Genomic DNA, 24,903 nt, shown 5'->3' on the forward strand with positions numbered 1-24,903 from the left:
TTAGTCTTTTGTGGAGATGGACCGGCAGATTCTGAGCTCACTAGTGGAGAACACAAGACTAGATAGTTAGAAATGAGTACATGTGGAGCTGTAGTTGGGTATTGACCTGGCACAGGGATTGCAGGCTGCCAGAAACTAACAACCTAAAGCAGCTCTTGGGAATGGCACATGTGATTTTACATGTCATGCCATTCATAATAGAAAAGATGGACATCTCATAAACGGTGTTGGGACACTTGGTTCTTTGGGGAAACAAATTAACTGTATTTTATGCCATGTACAGCAGAATGTGGGAGTCTTCACTGGTAAAGGGAGATAGGAGGGGCCACAGGGCCAGCCAGCTTGGAAATCAGGTTTGAATCCATTGGTAAAGAACACATATCCTACAGCAAGTCTATCCCCTAGAAATGCAGTGATTTGGCTGTTTCCCACCATTTCTGTTCAGCACCCATAAGAGAAAATGATGAATTATCTGCTATCATCTCAGCACACACAGAGAGGCTGTCCTAGATGCTGTGGCATAATAGTATCTCAGTCAGTTTTTACTACTGCAATGGAACACCTGAAATAGGGTAACTCATAAAGAAGAAGCTTCTACAAGTTCCGAGACTGAAGTCTGCTATCACACCCTGTCTCTGGGTGCAGTCAAACAGCCAGTAGGTGGGAGATAGGCTTCTGTGCCTGCACTTGGGTCTCTGTGGTTCTCATTTGATGCTAAGCCTTGGGTGAGCACAACTTCAAACACTCACTCCTCCCGGGAGGACTGCTTCCTCTAGACCGCCACTGCTAACCTGTGACGCCTCCTTGACTCTTGTGTCTTGATCTGACTGTACTCGGTGCAGTCAGGACCCTGCTGTCTGTAAATGTAATGCTATGTGTCACCCTCAGACTGTGGCGACCCTAGAGGAAACCATCTTAGACAGGCATTACTCTATCTCTAGTGTCTACTCTCTGTTGGTCCTCACTGCTATTTCAGCATGAACTGAGCAGAGATCCGAGGCTGCCCCCCTCAGAGAACAGTTCTCATGTCCCGCTCTAACTGCATTGCTAGCCGAGGTTAGCCCCGGTAGCCTGGAGCGGAAGGTGAATGGCATTTGATGGGAAGAGCGGGTGGGCAGGCTGCAGCTGTTTCTTATTTGCTCACAAGCTTCCTGTGGATGCTGGCAGTGACCAGCATAGTTTTTGACCTTGGTGCTAAAGTGGATTCAGGTTTTTAGTCCACAGGACAGGGATGGCAAAAACCAAGGATCTGTTGTTAATAAAGGCCTGCAGGGAGAGGACACAGACTGGGCCTTTGTTCTCCTGTGTTTCTGTGCATGGTCCGTGTGGATCGCGCTGTATTCTTTCTTGTTGGTTTGCTTTTACTTGCCTTCCCAGTAGTGACACTGACCCAGTGCTTTTCCAGGTGAGAACTGAGCTGTGGCATGTATTTCTTGGACACTGATAATGCATGCTGGATAATTGATTTTGATTAACCATGGACTGGAAAAGGCCACCCAACACAAAACTGTGCTCTGTGTGTGAGCCTCGAGCTCACGTTGTCTGTTCACGCAACAAAAATGTTTGAGAATGGGTTCACGACGAAAACACAGACACAATTTCAATGACTAGAGACAGAGATCTCTGTATGCATCCCTTCCACAATTGGGAAAGATATTAATGCTCACACGCCATCTCATTCTTTGACCAAAACCAGGGCTGGTGAGCATCCACCCATTGGTTCTTCTGAGCGAAACTATAGGGACTGGCCTGAAGCTATAGGAACACTGAGGGTCATTATTTTTTCTTACTTAAGCGTCAAGTTCATTGAAGCATTTTTGTTATTTATTTATTTATAGGGGGCAGGCAGCCATGGCTGCCAGTTTCCTGAACCTTTCCTTATTCCTTTTCCCACGTGGGCTTTCAGAGCCAAGGTGAAGTCAGTGTCCTGTGAAACACTTTGGGTCCTGTGACACAGGGTCAAGATGGATGTTTTTAGGGACTTTACAATTTTGATTTTGTGTGACAGGATTATCTCTGTGGTGGATTAGCACAGAATAAAGGGTGCTGGGCTTCTCTGCTATCCTTTGTAAGCTTTTTTTTTTCTGTTTCCTCCAGCACAACACAGCAGGTGTGAACTGCGAGAAGTGTGCAGAGGGTTACTACCGGCCCCATGGTGTTCCAGTGGACGCGCTCCACGGATGCGTCCGTAAGTGTCCTGTATGACTGGCTATGTATACTGCCCCAAGGGCCCTATAGGCCTTGACAGTCTGTTCCCTCGCTAGCTGTGATACCTCGGGAAATTCCATATTTCCTCTGATCCCCAGAATTCTTATGTGTAAATAATAATGATAATTAATGTACTTCACAACAGTAGGGAAATGCTATCAAAAGCCCTTAATTCATTGAATCAAGCCCGCAATAAATGTTGCTTCTTCAGTTGTCCGCTGGTTTGATGTGTTTTCATGACCGATCTCCAGTAGTTTCAACTTTGTCATAATTAACATCAAAACAGAATCATGAAGCTTTAATAATCATGTCGTTTGGCTGTCGCTGAGATGATGGGCATGGCTGAGACGTGCGGAGACAGGTGTGCTTCATGAATACAGTGAGGGCCTTGTCTCTTAGTGCTTGCTTTTCCTCTTAGCTTGCAGCTGTGACCCTGAGCGTGCAGATGACTGTGAACAGGGCTCAGGCCGCTGCCACTGTAAGCCGAATTTCCGTGGAGACAACTGTGAGACCTGTGCAGACGGGTACTATAATTTTCCATTTTGCTCGAGTAAGTATCCAGTCTCCCTTTCTGGCCTATAGCCAACCTGTGTGTGGGAACAGCGGAGGGCATGTAGGGGCTAGAAACAGGACCAGGTGACTTGTATTTATATGAAAGCATTTCCCTAAGTTGCCAAGACAAATTTTAGAATTATGTTTAGATTGGTGTTGTACAGTAGACATTGCCGTTATAATAGGTCAAGGGCTCAAATACTTCGAGAAATCCAGTTTGGTAGCAATCCATAAGTGTGACTTGGTAGACCTAGTGCACCATACTTTGTAGGGTCAGGGGCAAGAGGGTGTGTTTTCTCTTTTCTAGCGAATAAGAGGGCAAGCTGGCAGGGCCCTCGCCTCCCTCCACCTTACAGTGATCTGAATGAATATTTTAACACGAGGGAAATAGGCTATTTTTGCATAAATATTCTATCTCAGAAGAAGTGTGAAGTATTCTGTCTTAGAAGTGGGGAGCCTGGACCCACCTGTTCAGTGCTGTCCTAGAGTGATGCTGCAAAATAGTAACCGTTTCACTATGGAGACATTCCTACTCTGGATAATCAAATATATTTACAGGAAACAATGTCTGAAGCCAGGACTCTTTCAGGCACTTTACCCATTTAGAATCTGTGACTGTGGGATAGGCTCAGCAGATTTTTTTTTTAATGGAATAAGCAAAAATTCAGAAAAAAAAAACACCTTTACTTTAAAAAATAAAAAGAAACAGTCCTAAATTCTCGCCATATTCAGGCATAGCTGTTCTTTGGGCAGAACTGTTACGAGTGATTTAGCAATTGTGAGCATAAAATGCCACCCATTTCCTTTTGCTAATCTGCTAAGCAGCCTGGCTTTGATTATGAGGCATTGAGGCATGTTGGTCATAGAGAGCGCAGGGCCTTTCCCTAAATAAGTCTCTGAGTGTAACGAGTATGGTTTTTCCGCCTGTTGCCACTGGTCTTGTCCCGCCGCTGCGCCAGCCCCAAATAACATACAGAGACGCTGTATTTGATATAATCCTGTTGGCCAGTTACTTGTTTCTTATTGGCTAGCTCTGTCTTAATTATTAACCCATTTCTGCTGGTCTATATATTTCTCTTATCGGGGATGTGGCCAGCATACTGCTTTCTCCAGTCTCTCCATCTTGGCTCCTCCTTACTACTTCCTATTTTCTCCTTGTCTCCTAGTCCCTCCTATCTTCCTTTCCTATTGGCCAACAGTGCTTTATTTATTAACCAGTATGAGAAACATATACAGAATGACATCTCCCATCATCTGCGTGTTGCTTTTCACTGAGGGAGGAGGGGTCTACTTCCTGCTCAGTGCAACTTGGTGGTTCGTGCTACTATCTCCTGAGTCTGTGTTTTTAAATAAATTATTTTACAGGAATTCCAGTCTCTCCTGTTCACAATCTGAGCCCAGAAGACCCAGTAGCTGGCAATATAAAAGGCAAGTTGCCTCTTTGGGGTTTTAATATCAATGAAACTATTGTGTTCCGTTCCCTGTCTGGTTACTGAGCACACTGCCAAGTCCAAGTGAAGTTCCCAGAGTTCTGTGGGGCTTTTGCAGCTGTCTCCTGACTGTTCTCAGTTGCAGTCTATCTTGGAAAGGGCACTATCCAATCCAGGACACTGGATAGAGCTTGGTTATAGATAACCAGTTTGCTCAAAAACCTTTCATAGTAACCTTCCTCTCCCACCAGGCCGCCTGTCCCACCCACACAAACTTAGTGAAACTATATCTGGGAGGCGAAGCCAGGAAACAGCAGGACAGGAGTGGGAAGGGCATTGAGGGAGCCGCTAAAAAAGGCTCATTACCAAGCCTACTATGGTACCTGGCATGCATCTTCCTAGACAACATCAGGAGATGAAGCAGACTCCCTTGGGATGAAGACAGGGGGGGGGTGTGACCCTAATTATCTGTACCTTGTGGGAAGCAGCTTCCATAGCATGGCTCTTGATCACTGGAGTGGGCTGAGGGGACAGCCAGGAGCTCCCACAGGGGTGGAGAGGCACATCAGTGTTTCATGCCTCCTCCTCTTCCTGGCCCAGCATGGCTGCCATGTACCCATGGGCACCCAGCCTTACTGGGCAAATAATCTAGAGAGGACTGACTAGGGAACAGACCTCCATCCCCAGTGAGGGAATCTGGCCAAAAGTCAGAACATCAGAGCCATAGACAGCCATAGACAGCCATAGACAGCCATAGCCCATGGTCTAGCCCACTCCCTATCAGCTCCATGGACAGCTACACCTCGTGGTCTACCCCATTTCCTTTCAAAGCACTACACTTTGTCTTAACCTGGGGACCCTGGGAGCCATCTGAATTATTGTTGCATTTATATATTACTCATGTGTGTGTGCATTTGCAAGCATGTGTGAACACATTTGCTCTCAACCCAAGGCACCTGCTTCTGGCTGTGGTGGTCCCAGGCACCATCTCAGTATCTAAAGCAGTGGTTCTCAAGCTGTGGGTCATGACCCCTGGGGGAGAAGGGGTCCAATGAGCCTTTCACAGGGATTGCTTAAGACCATTGGAAAACACAGGTATTTACATTACCATTTATAACAGTAGCAAAGTTACAGTTGTGAAGTGGCAACGAAAATAATTCTATGGTTGGGGCTCACCACGACATGAGGAACTGTATTAAAGGGTCTCAGCATTAGGAAGGTTGAGAACCGCTGCCCTAGAGCTTTGTCCTTTTGGGAGTTGATGGACCGGTAGCAGGCTTACGCTTTGATGGTCTGGACAACCTCAAACTCAGATGAGGTGTGGAAGCCAGCCCTTTCCTTGCATAGCAGCAGCCACAGATAGCAAGACATGTCACAGCCCGCAGTGTCCACCCATACGATGGAGTGTGGCATGGCAAAGCACTCATAGACGGGGACAGCATGAAGTGACTCTATCCCCTGGAGTCTAAAATCACTCTTGCTGAGTGTCTTGTTGCACACGGGCTGAATACAGCCTTTGTGAAGATAAACAGTACAGGAACATTGAAAGTCTCGACACCTCTGCTGTCTTCTCCTGATTGTTACTAAGTTTCCAGGGGCCTCGGGTAGAGGGGATGCTCCTCAGAGGTCTGCAGCTGGTCCTTAGAGAAGACTTACTATGTTCCTGTCTTGTACCACAGCATGCTCCATGGGGTAGCACATGGCCAGTAGACCCTGGTAGACCTCTGCTTTCAGTCCAAGGAAGAGGACCCCCTCCAGGGATCCAGCCTTAACCTGCGTGTGGTTAGGCTGTCTGACATAGTGGGGGAAACACTTAGATAGAAATCTGGTCTTCTGAAAAAGCAGCCTTGATCACCCTGAACCACTGTTGATGACCAGGAGCTGGTTGGTGATGATGTCATGGGGCTCTATGGCCTGGCTGAGCCAGCCCTGCCCTGCAAGTATGACTCCCAAAGCACACATGTGTCCTTTCTGTAAAATGTATACCTGTCTTACAGGGCTCCTGTTTAACTTTGTTATTCAGGCATTCGTAATACAGTCAAAAAAGAAGCTCATTTTTGAGAAATAAATACTATTTACTGAGAAGTACTGTGTGGATGGTGCTGGGCTCCCGGGAAATACTATTTACTGAGAAGTACTATGGATGGCACTGGGGTCCTGGGGTGATACCAAAGGGTTCAAGCCAACAGGCTTTAACTCCTCTGTCTCTATGCAATGAAACGCTGTTCCAAACATAGTAGTGTGACAACAAAAGCTGTTTCCTTCAAGCTATGGACTGCTGGCGGCTCTGCTGTGGTTGCTGGGGCTCTGCGTGGGTAGTGGCCACCTCTCCATGTGACCCCCATCCTGGGAGGCTTGGCTGTGTTTCTCTGTGGTCTTCTTGAAATGTCCACAGGGTGAGGGCAGAAAGTGCAAGGCCTGTGGCAGCTTTGGCACAGAAGTCGTAGGGCAATGGGCTGCTCATTCTGTGGTCACCAATGAGTGATCTTAAAGCCTGAGTGAAAGACATAAACTCAGCTAAGATGGAGAATAAGGGAGCAGAGGGGATGGAGCCTTTTTATACGACAGGTCTGTGACCCGGAGACCTTCTGAGGAGCATGCGCGTGTAAGATGAAAAGCTATTGTGCCGAGCATAGGGTATTACGGTTTGAGCAAAGGTCCTGAGGTGGCTGTGTATTTGATTGGTGTATTGGCACTAGCCTGCTTGCTGGGAAGGCTGTGCAGCTGGCATATTGTGTGAGACAATTGCACAGAAACCCTGGAAGCCAAGTTTGACACACTCTATGACTGAATTTATGTTGCTTCCTCGTCTTAAAAAAAATAGGAGTGGCTGGAGAGATGACTGTCAGTAAAGTGCCCTCCTCATAAAGCACAGGGACCTGATTCAGACCCCCGTAGCCCACAGAGAAGGCTGGGCACAGTGGTGCTGGGCTGTCTTAGCTGGGGTTTCTATCACGGTGATAAAACACCATGACCGTAAGCATCTTGGGGAGGAAAGAGTTCATTTCATATTACATGTCTAGGTACAGTCCAGCATTGAGGGATGTCAGGGCAGCAAGCTGGAGGCAGGAGCTGATGCAGAGGCCATGGAGGGGTGCTACTGACTGGCTTGCTCCCCCATGGCTTGCTCAGCCTGTATTCTTACATACCTGGGACCACCAGCCTGGGGTGGCTCCACCTGGAATGGTCTGGGCCCTCCCACAACAATCACTAATGGAGAAGATCCACCACAGGCCAATCCGGTAGGGGAAGCGGGGAGTCCGTCCACATGGACACAGCGGCCTCTCTGACACGCTCTTTCTTTGCAGGGTGTGAGTGTAACTTGGAAGGTGTTCTCCCAGAAATATGTGACGACCATGGCAGGTGCCTGTGCCGCCCTGGGGTGGTGGGTCCCCGGTGTGACTCCTGCCGCTCGGGCTCCTATTCATTCCCTATATGCCAAGGTAAGTGGGTCAAAGCACAGACGAGCTTTCCGGCACAGCAGCCTGCAGTTTAACCAGCTATAGACGAGGTGACATTTCTCTGTCCTCCCAGCCCCTTCCCTTGTTCCTGTCAGCACCTCCCTTTCTCCTGTGGTAGCCAGGTGCTGGACCTGTCTTCCTTCCTCCCTTCCTCTTGTCTCCTCTCCCTCCTCCTCCTGTCCGCTCTCCTTTTCCTGACCCAGTGGGAGAGGCTAGAGTGGGATATGAAAACAGCGATTTCTCTGAGTGTGAGCTGAAGGTGTTTGTTGATGCTGCCCTGAAATCCCTGCTGTGACTGATGCTCCTGAAGATCCCCCGTCTGGGATGTCAAGTGATGCCCCGGGAAAGCTGGCAGCCACTCCAGGGGCAAACAAAGAACCTGGGACTAGGGGCTGAGAACCCTCTGTGTAGTTTTGCCCCAAACAAGCCCTTTATTTTGTAGTTCACTTTTTCCCCTAAGAAAACATCTAAGATGGTTGCTTGGAAAGGCTTAGAGTAGCCTAAGGTTTAACTTCTCTGATGTCCAGTTCCAGAGAAGTCGATTGTGAAATATAGTATGGGACCTATTGTTGGCGTCATAGCTTTGACTGATAAGGTACCAATCTGCTTTCCTACAAGAAAGGAAGAATTCCAAAATCCTGGGCAATAAAACATCACTTCCATGAGAAGGGACTCTCTGGACAAGTTCCCTGACCATTTGAACATTTGCTCTACATTACACATCATGTGATAGGTCACAGCCAAAATAGGTGTGCATTAAAATTTTTGTTTAAGGCTGGACATGGGGGCACATGCCTTTAGTCTAAGCTCTTGGGAGGCAGAGGCAGGCAGATCTCCAACAGTTCAAGGTTAACCTGGTCTACATAGAAAGTTCCAGGCTAGACGGGAGTCTGTAGTGATTATAGTGATACCCTGTCTCAAAAAGAAAAAGGGTGTCCAAAATATCTTCAAGTTGTATGACACATATGGCCTATGGACCTGTGTTTAGACTCCAGTCCTGTCCCTAAGATGTCTCATTACATCCTTGTGGTCCAAATCACAAATAGGTGGCACTCAGTCTATATTAGTTTTATACGCCTTAGGAGTAAAGTGTTTAGGGGCCTAAACAATGGATGGTACATGGGGAAAAACAAATACCTCAAAAACTGAAAGGACCCAGACTAAAAGGAGAGAATAAGGTGGTTCTGACAGCCTGTTACGGTGTTGCCAAGAGTGTGGAGAGGGCTGCCCATGTTGGCGTTGGGAATTTGGCAGCTCTGAGGGCGGCTGGAATAAAATGGAAAAGACTGCAGATGGGGTGAGTCACCATTTAAAACAGAGCATGTGCTTAAGGTCAGTCTTCATTTTCACCTCCAGAGTGTGACCGTATGTCCCGGGTAGCCTCCTTGGGCCTAAGGGCCAGTGACTGTGCCCCATATGTAACAGAGGTGCACCGTGTGTGCCAGGCAGGTGCCCAGACACCTCGATGCTGACCTTTCTGTTCGTACTCATTCCCCCAAGGCAGGATTAGAAGAAAGAACCTGAATTGGTAAGGCTCGGTCCTCACCCAGGCGTGGGTGTGTGCACAGAGATTTGTTGTAAGGGATTGGCTCTGGGCAGTGAGTGCTGGAAGAGCTAAAATCCACAGGGTATGTCCTCAGGCTAGAGCAGAGCCATGTCACCCACACAGCACCCCTGCTATGGTCAGAAGAAATGTCTGGAGAAGGGGTGCTGTTCGTTTCTTAAGGAAGTGTCCAGTCTTTTCTCTGGAGGCTTTGGGTGGAGTGGGCAGCACCCACCCACACAATGAAGGGTCAGTGCTTTACTCAAGTCTGCGGATTGAAATCTTAATCTCATCTAAATCTCCCCCACCTGGCACCTGGCCATACACCTGGGAGCCACACCCTTAGCCAGGAAGGTTCCTAAAACTGGCACAGTTAATTTTGCTCCCTTGAGGCTCATATGCATGTCTCTACACCACACCTTATCTCTGAATAAAATCTGTAACAAGGTCATGATTCTGCCTGGCGTGATACAATTATCCCACATTCTGTAGAAAACACACTCACCCTTTTCTCAGAAGAGGATGTGGAGTTCATGGGTGATGCTCCTACTTCTTCTTGCCATAGAGTCTGTACTTCCTACCTTGTTTGGTAAGAGGTTGAGAGGAGGGAGTAAACAGACTCAGGCACACAACATGCATCCATGACAAGTAAGGAAGGAACACTTGGAAGCTGCCACGTCCTTATTTCTGTACCTGGTCATGCAGTCCTAGGATCGTCTTCTAGTCACTCCCTATTCTTGCCTTCAGCAAGCACTTTATACAGATGTGTATCTTCACCAGGTAGAATGACTCAGGTTTCTTTCTTACAAGGATCAGGCCAGCACAAATCTTACCTTATGGGTGAGTTTTCTATTTATTGTAATCACAGGGCATGGTGACAAAAGAGGACACCTTAAAGGATGGCATGTGGAGTAGCAGCCCCATTTTTCCCTTAGCCATCAAGAGAAATGATCACCGCCATGTTTGTTGATTGCAAAGCATGAAGGGCCCAAGGTGAGGTAGTGATCTGAAGTTCTAGGTCAGTGGAATTCTGTGGGCCCTGGTGGATACATCCTTCTCTTTGGAACCAATGCCTGTAGGCCTGCTAGGCACAAACTGGGACAGGATGGGATGCTTGGAGGATCCCTTGGATAATGGGGAATGGTGCCATGCCAACTCCATGTCTTGCTTCCTGGACCCATGCATCCTGGTTGTCTGAGAAACAGCATCACATACTGGGCACACTAACCTTGCAGAGGTCTGTCCTATGACCTCCACTTGACCTTTCCCAGTGTCACTGTGAGTATTGTGGCAGCTGGTGAGTTATCTAGTCTAGCTATACATTCTGGAACTTGGGAACTAACCACAGGACAGGTTTGGGAGGAGGATGCGATTTAACTTGTAATTCTGCTCTTGGCAATCTCTGCTTGGAGGTTGATGATTAGGACCTCCTTTGGGAGAGACATAAGATCTGTGGGGTCACTTGTACTGTATGTGAGCTGCACAGTCAATTCTAGAACTCTTCTGCCTTTACTCTGTGCAGCACAATGAGAAACAACCAGCTAAGTTCATTTACTCGTTAGTTGACAACAAACAAGCAAAACAAAACAAAAACTCTCAGTTGTCAAACACTCAGAATATTGGCTTCATACATTAGGAGTGCACAGGAGTGTGTGTTTGAATCTGTATCATCACACCAAGGTATGGATTATCACTGATCTCGTCATTGAAGGACATAGTCTACAATGCTTCTACAGTAGTCAGGCTAGAAAGCCATTTTAATCCCAGAAGCCCCCATACGAACTCAGAGAATGAGGTTATCAGAGTCTGTCCCTCAAGATGGTGACTGTATCTGCACTGATGACAGTTTAAAAGAAACCAAGATCTGTGTTTGATTCTAGAGAAACAGATCCAGTACATGCGCACAAGTACACACACACACACACACACACACACACACACACACACACACACACACCACACTGATTTGTTCACACAGTTGTGCATTTGGCTGTTAAGTTCAGAATCCGTAAGGAAAGCCAGCAGGCTGAAGACCTGGGAAAGACATTTGAATCTAAAGGTTGCTTGTAGACATAACACTTTCATGTGGGAGCAGCCTTGATCTGATTTTATAAAGCCCATGGACTATTTTCTTAAAGTCTATTGTGTGTGTGTGTCTGTGTGTGTGTCTCTGTGTGTGTTTCTGTGTGTGTGTGTGTATCTGTATGCGTGTCTGTGTGTATGTCTTTGTGTGTATCTCTCTGTGTGTGTGTATGCGTGTCTCTGTGTGTGTGTGCTCGAGTCTGTGTCTCTATGTGTGTCTGTTTGTGTGTGAGAGATGGAGGGATTATAATAGGATCAGGCTGGTCCAGAACTTACTGTATAGCCCAAGCTTGACCTGAAACTTGCAGGAATTCTCCTGCCTCCAGAGTTCTGAGATTGCAGGCTTGTACACTTTGTCTAGCAATTCTACTGATTTGCATGTTAATCTCATATATAAATACATTTTGGCAACATTGATACTGGTATTTAATCAAACATCTGGCTACCATGGCCTGTCCTGGCTGACTCATAGAAACAACAGTCACAGAGGCCAAGAACATTTCTTCAGAAAGCTGTACAAGGTGGGAACTTAACCTCCAAACAGAAGTGTGGTAGGGCCACAGGGCCTGGAAGGAGCCCTGAACAGACAGACACACACAAAGGCTTGGTGGGACTACATGGCTTGGAAGAAGCCCTGGACAGACAGACAGACAGACAGATTTGGTGGGACCACAGGGCCTGGAAGGAGCCCCGAACAGGCAGACAGGCTAGGTAGGGTCACAGGGCTGAGAAGTAGTAGTCCTGGACAGATAGACAGACAAGATTGGTGATATCACAGGGCCGGGAAGGAACCCTACTGGAGATAGCAGTAGATTATCGGCGTCTTTGTTTAAGTGTCCAGCGATAGCTGGTAGAGTGGCATTAGGCAAGTTTCTCATACATAGCTTTGTGAGGGTAGGGCTCTTCGTACTAATTCTCTAATACCCGCCTAGACTCTTAGAAATCAGGAATGCGTGCTTTTAGAGTTCCTGCAACACAACACCTAGCCATGCACATTAAGTACAGTAGGATGCCGCCTGCAGGAATGGTGGGTACAGATAGGATGCATGGTGGCAGCATGCTCTGGCCTGCCACTATGTCTCTCAGAAAAAGCCGGATGGACTGTTGGGTCAATTGTTGATGAGGAAACTGGCCTCATTCCACTCCCTCAGTGAGTTTATGACTACCGTGACAACAGAGCAAGCACTTGCTGGTCATTATCATTCAGAGTTTGTCCCCATAAGGCTCTGGCCCCCGTCCTGCTTGAGAATGAAAAGAGAAAAGTGTAGTCTCTATTCCCCCCCCCAAAAGCTCTTGGCCCTAAGGCTGAGTCATGTAGTAGTTTTCAGATCCCAAGGTTACCATGTGGACAACATCATAGAGGAGACTTTACCTATGACAGGTTCCTTCTTCAAACTCTCAACTAGTGTGGGAATTTTGAGACCTTGCAAATGAGATTGGACTCTCTCTCTCTGTCTCTCTCCACACACACACACACACACACACACACACACACACACACACACACTTTTTTTTTACTATGCATGTAATTGATTTTTACTGAGTACATTGAATATAAATTTAGCAGTCACACGTGCTAATTCACTGGTGCCCATTAATCCAGTATGGAATAGTCGGAGGCACATCTCTCCATGCATCTGGAACTCGGGATGGTGACATTAGTGAGTGCAAACATGGAGCTAGTCCTCTGCCGAGCGCTGCGCTCAGTGCTACCCATGCTTCGTGGCTGCTAATTCTCTAGACCTTAGGAGACAGGTTTGTTAGCAACTCCAGTGTACAGAAGGACAAACTGAGGCCAAAGAGGCCAAGTTTGTCACTCATACATGAGTGCATGAATGTTGAATGGCAATGGTTGATGTTTAGATCCAAATGTATCGACGGTGGGAAGTGGGGGAACCCTTCACGTCATAGACTAATTTAGTAACTTCAAGAATACACTCTGTTCTTTGTCTTTAGAGACAGGGTTTCTCTTTGTAGACCAGGCTGGCCTCGAACTCCCCAGTGCTGGGATTAAAGGCGTGTGACACAACAACCTGGTTTAAGAATACCTTTAACTTCTGAAATTCACAATGTAGTTGTGGGATTTAGTGATTGCCTCTCCTTTCCTTCCAGTCTTGTAAAGATGGGAGACTATTGGCAGGAAGGAGTTAGTCAGGCCGTTCGCCCCTGGCCTACCCTCCCAGGCCTGGCTCTTCACAGTGCAAGCGAGTGACATGGAGCAACTGTGGACCTGTGAGGGGTTATATATACAGAGACAGAAGAACCTGACCCACTGGGAAGGGAGCCTCTCCCCTGTGCCTGGTGGGATAGGACAAGGATTCTGGAATGTGTGGTGACATATTGCTTATGATTTATTAAAGCCACTGGAGATCAAAATAGCAAAGCAGCCACACTAGTTAGCTATAGAAGCTAGGCAGTAGTGGTATACACCTTTAATCCCAGGACTCAGGATTAAGTGGTAGACGGATCTCTGTTAGTTCAAGGCCACACTGACTACACAAATTGATCCAGTCCTAAAAGAAACAGCTCACACAAAGGTGACCTCAGAACTTGGGATCACACACTCTTAATCCCAGCACTAGGGAGGTGGAGACAGGAGCGATATGGCTGGGCGGAGAAAGGAATATAAGGAGGAGGAGGAGACAGGGACCCAGAGCTTTTTGCCTTTGAGGATTCATGGAGATGGGATTGTCATTTCAGCTGGGTTGAGGGAAGGTCTGCTGGCTTAGCTGCTTTGCTTCTCTGATTTTCAACTTGAAGCTTGAACCCCTGTATTGTCTCTGTGTTTTTATTTTTTGTGCTACAGGAATGACTTCCCCATCCATTCCCAGTCCTGCCTGTGTAACTTTTCCCACAACTGTTCACCTATACTGTACCATGAGAAAGTGAATAGGAAGGAGGAAATGAGGGCACTTGCTGGCTGACCTGCACTGGATAGTTTGTTTGGTCCCAATGGGATGTGGCATTGGCGCTCATCCTTAGTGACTCATTACCGCCGCCTCCTCCCCCTTTCCCTCCTGTAAGCACCGTTGCACTGGAGAAGTACCCCAAGGCCCTCCTCTCCACAAGCCAGTCTTGCTAGCACAAAACTAACCACATCAATAAAACCAGCATCCCAAGTCCTGGCTGTGAGGAGCCTCATCCATCTGTCAAGGATATCGAGTGGATGCCAGTATCAGTGCCATTTAAGGGAGGGGAAACTGAGGCTCAGCGCAGTCTAAGATGTGTCGGGAATATACATTTGTGTCTTTCTGGCTCTATCCGAGGGTCCTGTAGAATGAATAATATAGACGCAGAGACAGATATTGGGGTTCAAGCTGAAGATCAGAGAAGCAAAGCAGCCGGCCTCCAGAGAGCTCTCACCTCTCCTAAGGCCGGGGCGATCCTCTCCTCAGTGTGGCTGGAGACCAATTTCCTCAGATTGGATGCCAGCTCTGAGAGCCTGTTCCTGTCTTGTATTCCTCTCTAGAGCTAGAATTAAAGGTGTGCACCACCGCCACCAGGCCTCTTTCTATGGCTGTGACAGGCTTTGTATTATCATCTCCAGGCAAGCTTTATTAAATTATAAGCATTATTATCAACACAGGGGCCTGTCCAGGACACGGCCCTGTATTCTGTCTGATCAAGCTATTTCCCACAGCTTGCCAGTGTTCAGCTATTGGATCCTATCCAGTGCCCTGTGACCCGGTGACTGGCCAGTGTGAGTGCCTGCCTGGGATAACGGGAAAGCAGTGTGACAGGTGTCTCTCAGGAGCCTATGACTTTCCCCACTGCCAAGGTAAGGAAGCCAGGAGCCTGTTGGAGGCATGGTTCTCATCTGAGTGGGTCTAGCCAGCCTCTCAGAAGTTTATCGGTCTTCTCCAATTGACGCCAGCCACCCTAGATATTTGGCTCATCTGTCCTGGCCAACTTCAGTGAAAATACACACATCATGGGCTCAGCCTCAGAGGCGATTAGTGCCTAATGAGAACAATTGAAATCTCCATTCACAAAAACATCTGGTTTCCTATTTCACAGTCACTTCTCTGCATCAGCGTGGCGAAGGTGACCCAATGGAGCCTGTCCTTGCATTTGTTTGGTATCTCCCACCGTGAACATGCCCACGCATCAGGCTGTCTCTCCCTAGTGCCTTCAGTGCTAATTCAGCCTGCACAGGATCTTTGCTGTGTTCTGCCCTTCCCCCAACAGAAACAAGCTGCCTGTGTTTCTCCCAAGCTCCATGGTGTGTGCAGCCCCGGGGTGTACCGTAGCTCTGCCTGGGCATCACAGAGGCCTCTTGTGCTGGCTTTACATCAAGAGAATGTGGTTTCTTCAGGAACTCTCCTGCTCCTGATGGCACCCAGGGTCACCATCCAGAGCTGGGTGGAACTAGGTAGAAGAGCAGATGACAATTTCCAGAACTTTCCCAATCAGAATTCTCCAGACCAGATTTTTCTGAGGGTAGAAACTGCAGAAAAGTAAGGAGCCATTTATAAGGATATACCATTTGTAGAATATACCATTTATAAGGGCATACCATTTGCAGGATATACCATTTGTAAGGATATACCATTTGCAGGATATACGATTTGTAAGGATGTACCATTTATAAGGATGTGCCATTTGTAGGATATGCCATTTGTAGGATGTACTATTTGTAAGTATGTAAGGGTGTACCATTTGTAAGGGTAAGGATACACCATCCTGTTGTGGATGTTCCTCAGAAGCAGGTGCAACCAAGCTGCTGTCAGTGTATCACTGAGACATTGCAGGTGCTCAGCTGCAGCCTCAGCAGTGAAGGTGGGAAACACCAGCTGATGTCACCAAGAACTTTAGTACATGTGGGGAGAGGGGGTAACAGTAATCAATTGTCTCTCAGTTACAAAATGAAGTTAGAAATTCTGTAACTTATTTTGATGGACACTTAATTTTTTTAACGTTAAAAAGAGGTGCAATATCGCCCTCTTCTGGACATTTCTTAAGATGCTAAAAATTTCAACTCTTTGCTAACCACTCATTAGAAAGGAAGTTTTGTAGGGAAGAAGGGATTGAGAGAGACAAAAGAATATGATCAAAATATATTGCATGCAATTTTCAAAAATGAGTTAAAATAAAGTATAGGAAGCATTAAACAAAGGAAGGAAGTTGTATTTCCAGGCAGGGCAGACTTTCCGGGTGACAGATAAGTAGCATAAAGACCACCAGATATACGTTAGCCTGAGTCACACACGGGCTTTGCCACTCATCTATCAAAAACACAAATGTGGGTATTCTTTTCTTAAAAAGCAAAATTAAAGCTTTTTGAAGTATCAAAATCACCAGCCAGACACTTGTATCATTTCTGAATCATATACAGGGTCCAGCAGTGTTTGTGACCCAGCTGGGACCATTGACTCCAGCTTGGTAAGTAGGGGGATATGTAAAAGTTCAAGACTAACCTGTGGGAACTTCCTGAAATTAACAAAAAAACAGATCCAACGTCTTAAAGAGGTCACGGTTCTTTTTCAAGATGCGTATGTAGTTTGTGATTGTTTTTCAAGAGAATAAGGTTTATTTGGATTTTGTGTCCTACAGTCTTAGAGTTAGCTGTTGCTGGAGGTTTCTGTGAAGGTTGCCATTATGGAGAGCCATCCAGGTACAACCATTGGCCAAGAACTTGTGACATAAAGCCGGCCATTCACAAAACTGTTACATGGTCTCTGTTTCATTCCAAACACATGCTGTGCTAATTTGAGCAACTTCCTAAGACCATTAGGGCTTGCCTCTCTTCAAGGCCTCTCTTCAAGGCCTCCCATGGTAATAATGCAATAGCAGGCCCCAGAGGTCAGGGGCTGGGGGTTCTGCTCTTCCTGCTGTGTAGTTCGATGACACCAAAGCCAGGAAGGAATTTGACCTCTCACATAAGTATTCATCACATCAGTCTCCCCTGTAAGATGCTCATAGTCCTCAAGAAATGTGTGGTCTATGGTGTAATAGCATTAGCAGATACTGGGAGTTTGTGTGCACACACATGTGTGGGCATGTTAGGTATGGGTATGTGTATACATTTATGTATTTGGAGTTTAGAGTGCAATCTCAGATGCCATTCCTCAGGGATGGGTCGCCCACTATTGTCTTTCAGACAGGTCTCTCACTGGCTCATAGTTCATCGAGTAGGCTAGGCTGCTGTCCAGTGAGCCCCAGAGTTCTGCCTCTTTACCTCTCATCACTGGAACTACTTGCAATCATGTCTGGCTTTTAAAATGTGGATTCTGGGAATCAAACTTGAGCCCTCACACCTACAAGAAAAGCGTTTTAGTGACTGAGGTGTCTCCTCAGACATTACAATATTTTAAACAAAAGAGATCTTAAGATTTTCCTTTCTCTGTATTTTCTGACTGCTTTTTAACCAACTTGTTGGTTATTCGTGTAAAATACAAATATGTACTGAAAAAAGTCCAGAGGCTGGAGAGATCGCTCAGCAGCTAAGAACGTTTACTGCTCTTACAGAGGAGGCTCAATTCCTAGCATCCACAGCCATCCTTAATTCCAGTTTTAGGAGCCTACTTCCAGCCTCTTTGGGCACCAGGCACACTCTTGGTGCACACACATATATGCAAATAAAGCACTCAAGGCACATGCATGGTGCACACACACACACACACATGCAGGTAAAACACTAAAAAATGTATCAATTATACAAACTTTTTTAAGTTTGGAAGACTCCTAAAGTGACCTTGTGCTTTAGTAAGTCCTTTGACTTCCGTTTCATGGCCAAAATTTATTTTGGCAACAGAGCTTTATGCAAAAACACTTACTTGAAATAGGTCTTAATTTTGAGATGCCAAATGTCAGTTTGATTTTTATTTCAAGGGTTATTGCCAGTGCAAGCCTCATGTTGCAAGTCCTACGTGTAGTGTCTGCAAACCATTATATTGGAATCTGGCCAAAGAAAACCCCAGTGGATGCTCAGGTGAGCTGTCTCATAAGTCATCACATCCTGCCATGTCACCGGCTCCATGCCCAAATTGACAAGGCAGCACTTCGTTAAACCAATTTGACTTGTCCAACGTGCTGCATAATGCTTTGGTGTACTCCACCTCCATTCAGGCAGAACTTCTGTCCGCTTCAGACAAAGATTTATCTATATTGTTTCCGATGAATTTTGTTACTTGCAAAGGCAGCCACCTGATAAATGCCTGTGAACTCTCTGCTTTTATAAACCACTCTTTCTGGCTTAATTTTATGCACATGCTATAGCAGTAACATATAATACCGCACCTTTGTTTTATACAATTATTAAAGCCAGCATAGCAAGTTTAAAACACATACTAAGAGGTCTAAGTGAAGTGACTGTCTTTGGGTAGAGTGGATTTTTATATAGGCATATCAATAATGACCTTGATATTGGAAACCTTTGTAAACCCTGTGCTGGAGTAGCCACAAGCCAGCCATTACTCTAGAAGATTGTATTGATTGACCTATCCTACTTACCTCAGAAAGCAATCCCTTTTAGACTCCAGCAATATGGGCTGAATGTTGCTTAAGTCCACAGGGAAGCCCAACAGCATGAGTTGATTTGTAGGCATATGATGTCATTAGAGCCAGGGAACGGCTCCTGTAAAACCCCGGGCTCACAGACACTCTCTTTTATCTTCACAGAATGCCAGTGCCATGAGGCGGGGACAGTGAGTGGAATTGGAGAGTGTGGGCAGGTAACAGGGGGTCCGGGTGTCATGTGATGACTGAAGGATGCTGCTGTGGTTGACTGTGGGGTTCCTGGAGGATGGTACAAGCCCCTTGCTAGTCATCCTGGCCATGGCATACTTTCTCAGTCCAGGTTACACTGCTTCCTATTGTATGCTGAGCCTGTTTTCCAACTGAAGGTGAGTGAGTCCTATGTATCAAATTCTGCCACTTAGCTCATTTATTCTCCAGGGAGACGGTGACTGTAGCTGCAAAGCTCATGTAACTGGTGATGCCTGTGACACCTGCCAAGATGGGTATTTCGCTTTGGAGAAGAGCAATTACTTTGGCTGTCAAGGTAAACACATATGGCAGGGTTTGCACAAGGCAAAGTGCTGAAGGACAAACCTGCCTTGACTGGTTGCCACTTACTTTCAAGGACAGCACTTAGAGACTCTGTCTTGAGAACTTGTCCAAATATCCAGTAATGCTTGGCCATACATGTAGCCTAAATGGTTAGGGTTCCCAAACAAAAAAAGATGACATTGAATTCAAGAGTTAACAATAGTTAATTATCTGGACCTTAAGCTGTAGGGAGTAAGCACATAGAGTCCATTGCTGTAGGGAGTTATGTCTGCTAGTTACTGCAAGCTCTGACCTCGAATCAGCAAAGCACTTGGGAAAATTACCTCATGTATGTATCTTTAGGGGCAACCAGCAGATTTGGATTTTTTTTCTGGAATCTAAAATTAGCTTTCTGTGACTGAGAATCCTATGCCAGTCTGAGTAATGTAAATAAAATATCCTGGTATTATTTATAGTCATCAAATTGTACAATTAAACAGAAATCATCTTCCTGATGATCCACAGCTATATGTGTGTCCCATAAATATAAAACATACTACCAAAGGGCTGTGGAAAGAGCCCCACAGCTGTTTTTATTAGGGAAGTATAGCAGTGGCACTTGAGAAAGTTACAGACAGAAACAACCAGTTATTAACCCTATGGCTTTGCCACGTGGGACTTCCCAACAGGGAATTATACATCTGGTAGGCTGACTTGTTAAATACTAGTTATCACTGCTGTGTATCCCACAGCCTCTTGCAATCAGCACCTGTCGGCAATGGATGTGTATGCCTCTGTACACGGAGGTCAGAGGTCCATGTCAGGCATCTCCTTGGTTATCTCCATCCTGGTTTTAAAGACAGAGTCTCTACTGAACCTGGAGCTTTCTAGTTTGGCTAGCCCCGATTAGCAGGTCCCAGGGATCCTCCTGTGTCTTTACCCTCAGCACTATCATTATTTCTACACTGTTCCTTGTGCATTGTCTGTGTGGGAAACACTTCACTCACCGATCCCTATTCCCAGGCTACTTAACCATGTTTAGCTCCTGGACTCATCTTCCACAACAGTGTACCCCCCCCCAATGGGCCTACAGTCCCACATCTTCAAATTAGAGGTGAACCTTAGAGGGGACAGGCCGTTTTTGTTTAGGGCATCCCTACCTGATATAAGGGATGACAGGGGAAAGAAAGCATCCACCACAATGCTGAGAATATCATAGCTGTTTCTCATGGGGAGGGAGGCATCTGGCAGGAAGGTAGCTTGGTAGTAACCCAGCTGTTTCTTGACTTTTAGGGTGTCAGTGTGACATTGGTGGATCACTCACCACCATGTGTAGTGGGCCCTCAGGAGAATGCCAGTGCCGGGAGCACATTGTGGGGAAGGAGTGCCAGAGGTAAGTCTTGGGGAAGTTTCTTTACACACTCACATTGCTGGGGCCACCTCACACTTCCCCGTCTGCACCTATCCTGGGGTAGACAGGACAGAAGCAATCCTAAGGAGGCAGAGGAGGCTGTTGATGTAACTAGATATTATAACTATAACCAGGAACTAATTAGAACAGGAGATCAGGGTGCCCATAGAAACCAGTTTTGCAGCACAAGTTAAGAAGCCCCTGCACCCCGAAGTCCCCAGGCGTGAAGTGAACAGATGTAAGAAACCAGGGTGCACTGTGCCAGCTGGAAGCTGAGCCTCTCTACAAGCCACGGTGTGGAGGTACCAAACACAGGGGGTCAGGTTTCTGGACCAGTGATATGCAGTTCCTCTTTGTCTCCCTTGAGTGAGGGAGAGAGGTCAGGTGATTAGAATAAGGTGGTGGGGAAAGTCTTAAAATAGAAGCAACTGGAAAGGGGGGCTAGAACAAAAGCAGGATGGCTGAACACCAGGAGATGGGGAGTATATGCATATGTATCTCCGCATGTGATAATCCTACTCTAAGTTTTTCCTCATGGAAGGAGGGGAAATGGAAATCTAAACTCTGAGAAAGGCAAAGTTTTCAAAATCTCAGGTACCTTCTCTACCTGCTTCATAAACAGATTAGTTAAAGCACTCTGCAGTGTAGTTCTGAGTGCTGTGGGCTGTCACTGCCCCTCCGTGTCTAAAGGTCAGGGCCTTGTGGCTGTGCTCTTTCTCACTCTCCATCATCGGCCCTTGTGGCAGGGCATCAGTAGACGTAACATGCAGAAGCACGGAGGAAAAGCAACCCGATCCATCGGTTATCCACCTGCAGATGAAAACACCGACTTTCACGTCTTAGCTTTCTTTATAAGTTTAGAAGGATTTCACTGTGTTTTCTAACTAATTTTTGTGGTCATATATGTATATCAATTTTAGAAATCCCAATAAACTCATAAAAATAAAGAGACAAAGAAAAATCTGCACTGTACCATACTAGGATAACCTTGCAAAATATTTTTGGTATAATTTTGTTTAGGAATAAAATTTAGCATTTTTCATGCAGTTTTTAAAATCAAAATTTCCAATTGTACATATAGTAAGCATTTTTATAACACTAAAACATCTGAGCTTTCTTTGTGACTGCCACAAAGGAACCCACCCATTAACCTAGAGGTGGCTCAGAAGCACCTGTTCCCAAGCCCGGCCACCCAAGTTCAATCATCAGGACCTACACAGGAGAGAACCAACCCCAGCAAGTTGTCCTTTGACCTCTACAAGTGCTCATCTGTGCATGCATGTGCACACTTGCTTATGCACATACATGAACAAACACATGTAAGCACAGAAAAATAAACATGGCTATGATAAAAAATTATATATACATATTTAGTATATAAAGTATTATATCAGCAACAGTGCCTGGCATATAGTTGCTGATGTTTGCAATTATGTGAATATGAATGTGTGAAGGACTGAGTGAGTAAGCAAATACTAAGGTATTTATTTTATTTTATTAATTGTTGGCAACAGTTGGGACACAGTAGAGGGTATGTTGAGGTTCTCATGACTTGTGCTAAGTGACTTCCTCAATTTAGTGCTTGGAATGAGTGGGAACTGGGTGTGCTCTGTGCCAATGTTTCCCTGAATAAAAGAATGTTCTAGAGCAAGAGTGGGGACAGCCCTCCTTTGTTCTTATTTAATGGCTTAGTGAGCTGGCAGCATTCCTTCAGCAGTGTCTATGAGGAAAGGCCATCAGAGTGCCAGCAGACCTAACTTGTACATCCATACTTGTTTGTGACTTATGAAGGCCTGAAAATAACTACTATTTCCCGGATTTGCACCACATGAAGTATGAGGTTGAAGACGGCGCTGGAACTAATGGAAGAGACCTGCGGTTTGGATTTGATCCCTTGGTATTCCCTAAGTTTAGCTGGAGAGGCTATGCCCCGATGACCTCAGTTCAGGTATATAGTCAGAGGGCCGCAGCTCATTGCAGGGGCTCACATCTATGTCTGTAACACCCTCATAGGCCTAACTGCTACACTGTCCCCGAGACCATTCCAGGATTCCTTTTATCCAGAACATTGGCCAGGGTTGGCTTGAAGGCTAGGCTTGGGATTTAGGATAGGGAAAGGTTTTAACTCATAAGCATGTACTTGGATTTCCTAGTTTCTTTCTGCTTTAATTTAGCTACTAAATCAGAAAGTGAAGAAATTAAAGAAGGCATTTTTCTCTGGAGGCTTTTCATAGCTAGAAGGAAATTTCATAAGTGGTATTAGACTATATTAAAACACAAGGGCCATTTTTCTTTAATGCCATTTTGGAAAATAAAAACTAGTCGACTTGCAGACTTCTAAAAAAAGAAAGCTAGCAGCCCCTTTTTCTGGCAGTCCTGCTGTGTGGCTCAGGCTGGCCTAAGCTCTAAGTCCTCCCTGTTTCAGCCACCAACATGCCCCAATGCCAGCTTTGTGCCACGTCCCCTGCTTGGTGGTGTTGATTTGGGGCAGTGCTTTTCAAACTCCAGAATTCCTCCACTGGAGACTAAGGTAAAGGATGCGCTTTGGCATTGCTTAGCTTTTCTCTCCTTCCTTCTTCCCTTCCTTCTCTCCTCCACTCTTCTCTGTTGCACCCATCTAGCTTGCTTTCCTGGTGGAGTGAGGGATGTGTACATTATTTGTTGACCTGGAAGACTTATTCAAGATTTATAGCCAAACATGTAGAGCCATTGAGTAGTTTTTATCCTCAGACCTTCTCTTTAAGGCTGGTCTCTTCAAGCTGCTTCTAGGCAGGCAAAATAAATCACAGTAAGAGACAGAGTCTGATAGCCATGCTCACCCAGTACTTATCCTGGGCAGGTCAGGACTAGTCTGTTAGAGAACCTGGGCAGTCTATGACTCTCCTGCAGATCATTGACATGTGAGTGCAGGTACACTGGGGATGGTATGCACACATGCAAGTGCAGGTATCTGCTGAGTCCAGATAGAGTGTGAGATCCTCCCCATCTGGAGTTGCAGGAGGCCGTGAGCCACGGGACTGGTTGCTGTGAACCAAGCCAGGTTCTGCACAAGCTTGGAACCACATCAGTGCCAATTCTATCTTTTCATTATTCATAAAATTATAGTGGATTCCATCAGGTCCTGATAGGAAATGGCTGCTGGCACAGCCTGGTCTACGGGTTCTTACATGTGTTTGAAATTTGACCAAATACTTGGTTGACCCAAAGACACACTACAATGTTCTTGTGAGAAAGTCTTGTCAGGGACCCCCCGCAAACCATTTCTTTACCTTTCAGGCTTTTCCCATTGGCATCCAAACTGAAAATGAACTCTGGAACAACTTATTCTTGGGGTTGGAAGGATGGCTTGGCAGTTAATGAGCACCATGGGTGGACCCCCCCCGACTCCCGGCCGGGGGGGGGTTGGTCTGAAAAACAAGCATTCGGGGGGGGGGGGGGGGGGGGCCCCCCTCCCTAACTCCAGTTCCAAGGGTTCCCATGCCCTCCTTTGACCTAAATGAACATACATACAGACAGGCAAAATGCTTATACACATACAATAAATGATAACTTACTTGTGTTAACAATTCTTATGGAGTGTTGTGTGACCACAGAGCCTGGAGCACACAAGACCTCTCCTCTAGTTTATTGACAATAGCTTGTGATAAAACTTCTAAGGCAAAACAGAATGTTCGGCTGCATCTAGGTTCTTTTTTTTTTTTATCACAAATGTGTTTGAGGTCCCTAACCCTTGCTTCCCCACCCTTACTGTCTGCAGCCACTTAGATGTGAAGTTACACTTGGGAAGTAGTGCTTACAGGGGCCTCTTTATTGAGTGGTGGTGTGAAATAACACACTTTCCTTTCCTTCTCTCTCTTCTGCCTTTGATTTTTCCAAACCAGTGGTGGTTGCCCCTGTCACTGTGATCCTCTTGAACTAGTCCAGCTAATACTCCATTCTGTCTGCCTGGTTCCAAAAGGATAGGTCAAAAGAGAATCCTAGTTGCTGAGGGAGTGAATTCCACTGCAACTGGAATTGTAAGTGATTTGCTTTCTTGTTAGGCCTGCATATTTCTACCTAGTTACTTGGTACATACTGAGTATGTAGGCACGTGTGTGTGTGTGTGCGCGCGTGCACACACACACGCATGCACACACGGCACACACACACACACACACACCTTACAACTCTAATAGGGAAACTTAAATGAAGTCACTGGTTTGCTGGCATTTCTTTGCACCCACCTTT

The 24,903-nt window shown here is 46.1% G+C and overlaps 1 protein-coding gene across 1 annotated transcript in view; it reads left to right on the plus strand.

Annotated features, from left to right (window-relative positions):
- Lama3 (laminin subunit alpha 3) overlaps positions 1 to 24,903 on the plus strand; it is a 197,625-nt gene that overhangs the window by 55,646 nt on the left and 117,076 nt on the right. The window contains exons 11-21 of the mRNA XM_051202047.1: positions 2,098 to 2,188; positions 2,627 to 2,758; positions 4,126 to 4,188; positions 7,499 to 7,633; positions 14,917 to 15,054; positions 16,612 to 16,658; positions 18,108 to 18,207; positions 18,897 to 18,949; positions 19,173 to 19,278; positions 20,559 to 20,658; positions 22,468 to 22,624. Of these exons, the coding sequence (XP_051058004.1) occupies positions 2,098 to 2,188; positions 2,627 to 2,758; positions 4,126 to 4,188; positions 7,499 to 7,633; positions 14,917 to 15,054; positions 16,612 to 16,658; positions 18,108 to 18,207; positions 18,897 to 18,949; positions 19,173 to 19,278; positions 20,559 to 20,658; positions 22,468 to 22,624 (1,122 nt within the window). The remainder of the gene's footprint in view (positions 1 to 2,097; positions 2,189 to 2,626; positions 2,759 to 4,125; positions 4,189 to 7,498; positions 7,634 to 14,916; positions 15,055 to 16,611; positions 16,659 to 18,107; positions 18,208 to 18,896; positions 18,950 to 19,172; positions 19,279 to 20,558; positions 20,659 to 22,467; positions 22,625 to 24,903) is intronic.

Source organism: Phodopus roborovskii, unplaced genomic scaffold, assembly GCF_943737965.1.
Source record: "Phodopus roborovskii unplaced genomic scaffold, PHOROB, whole genome shotgun sequence".
Lineage (NCBI taxonomy): Eukaryota > Metazoa > Chordata > Mammalia > Rodentia > Cricetidae > Phodopus > Phodopus roborovskii.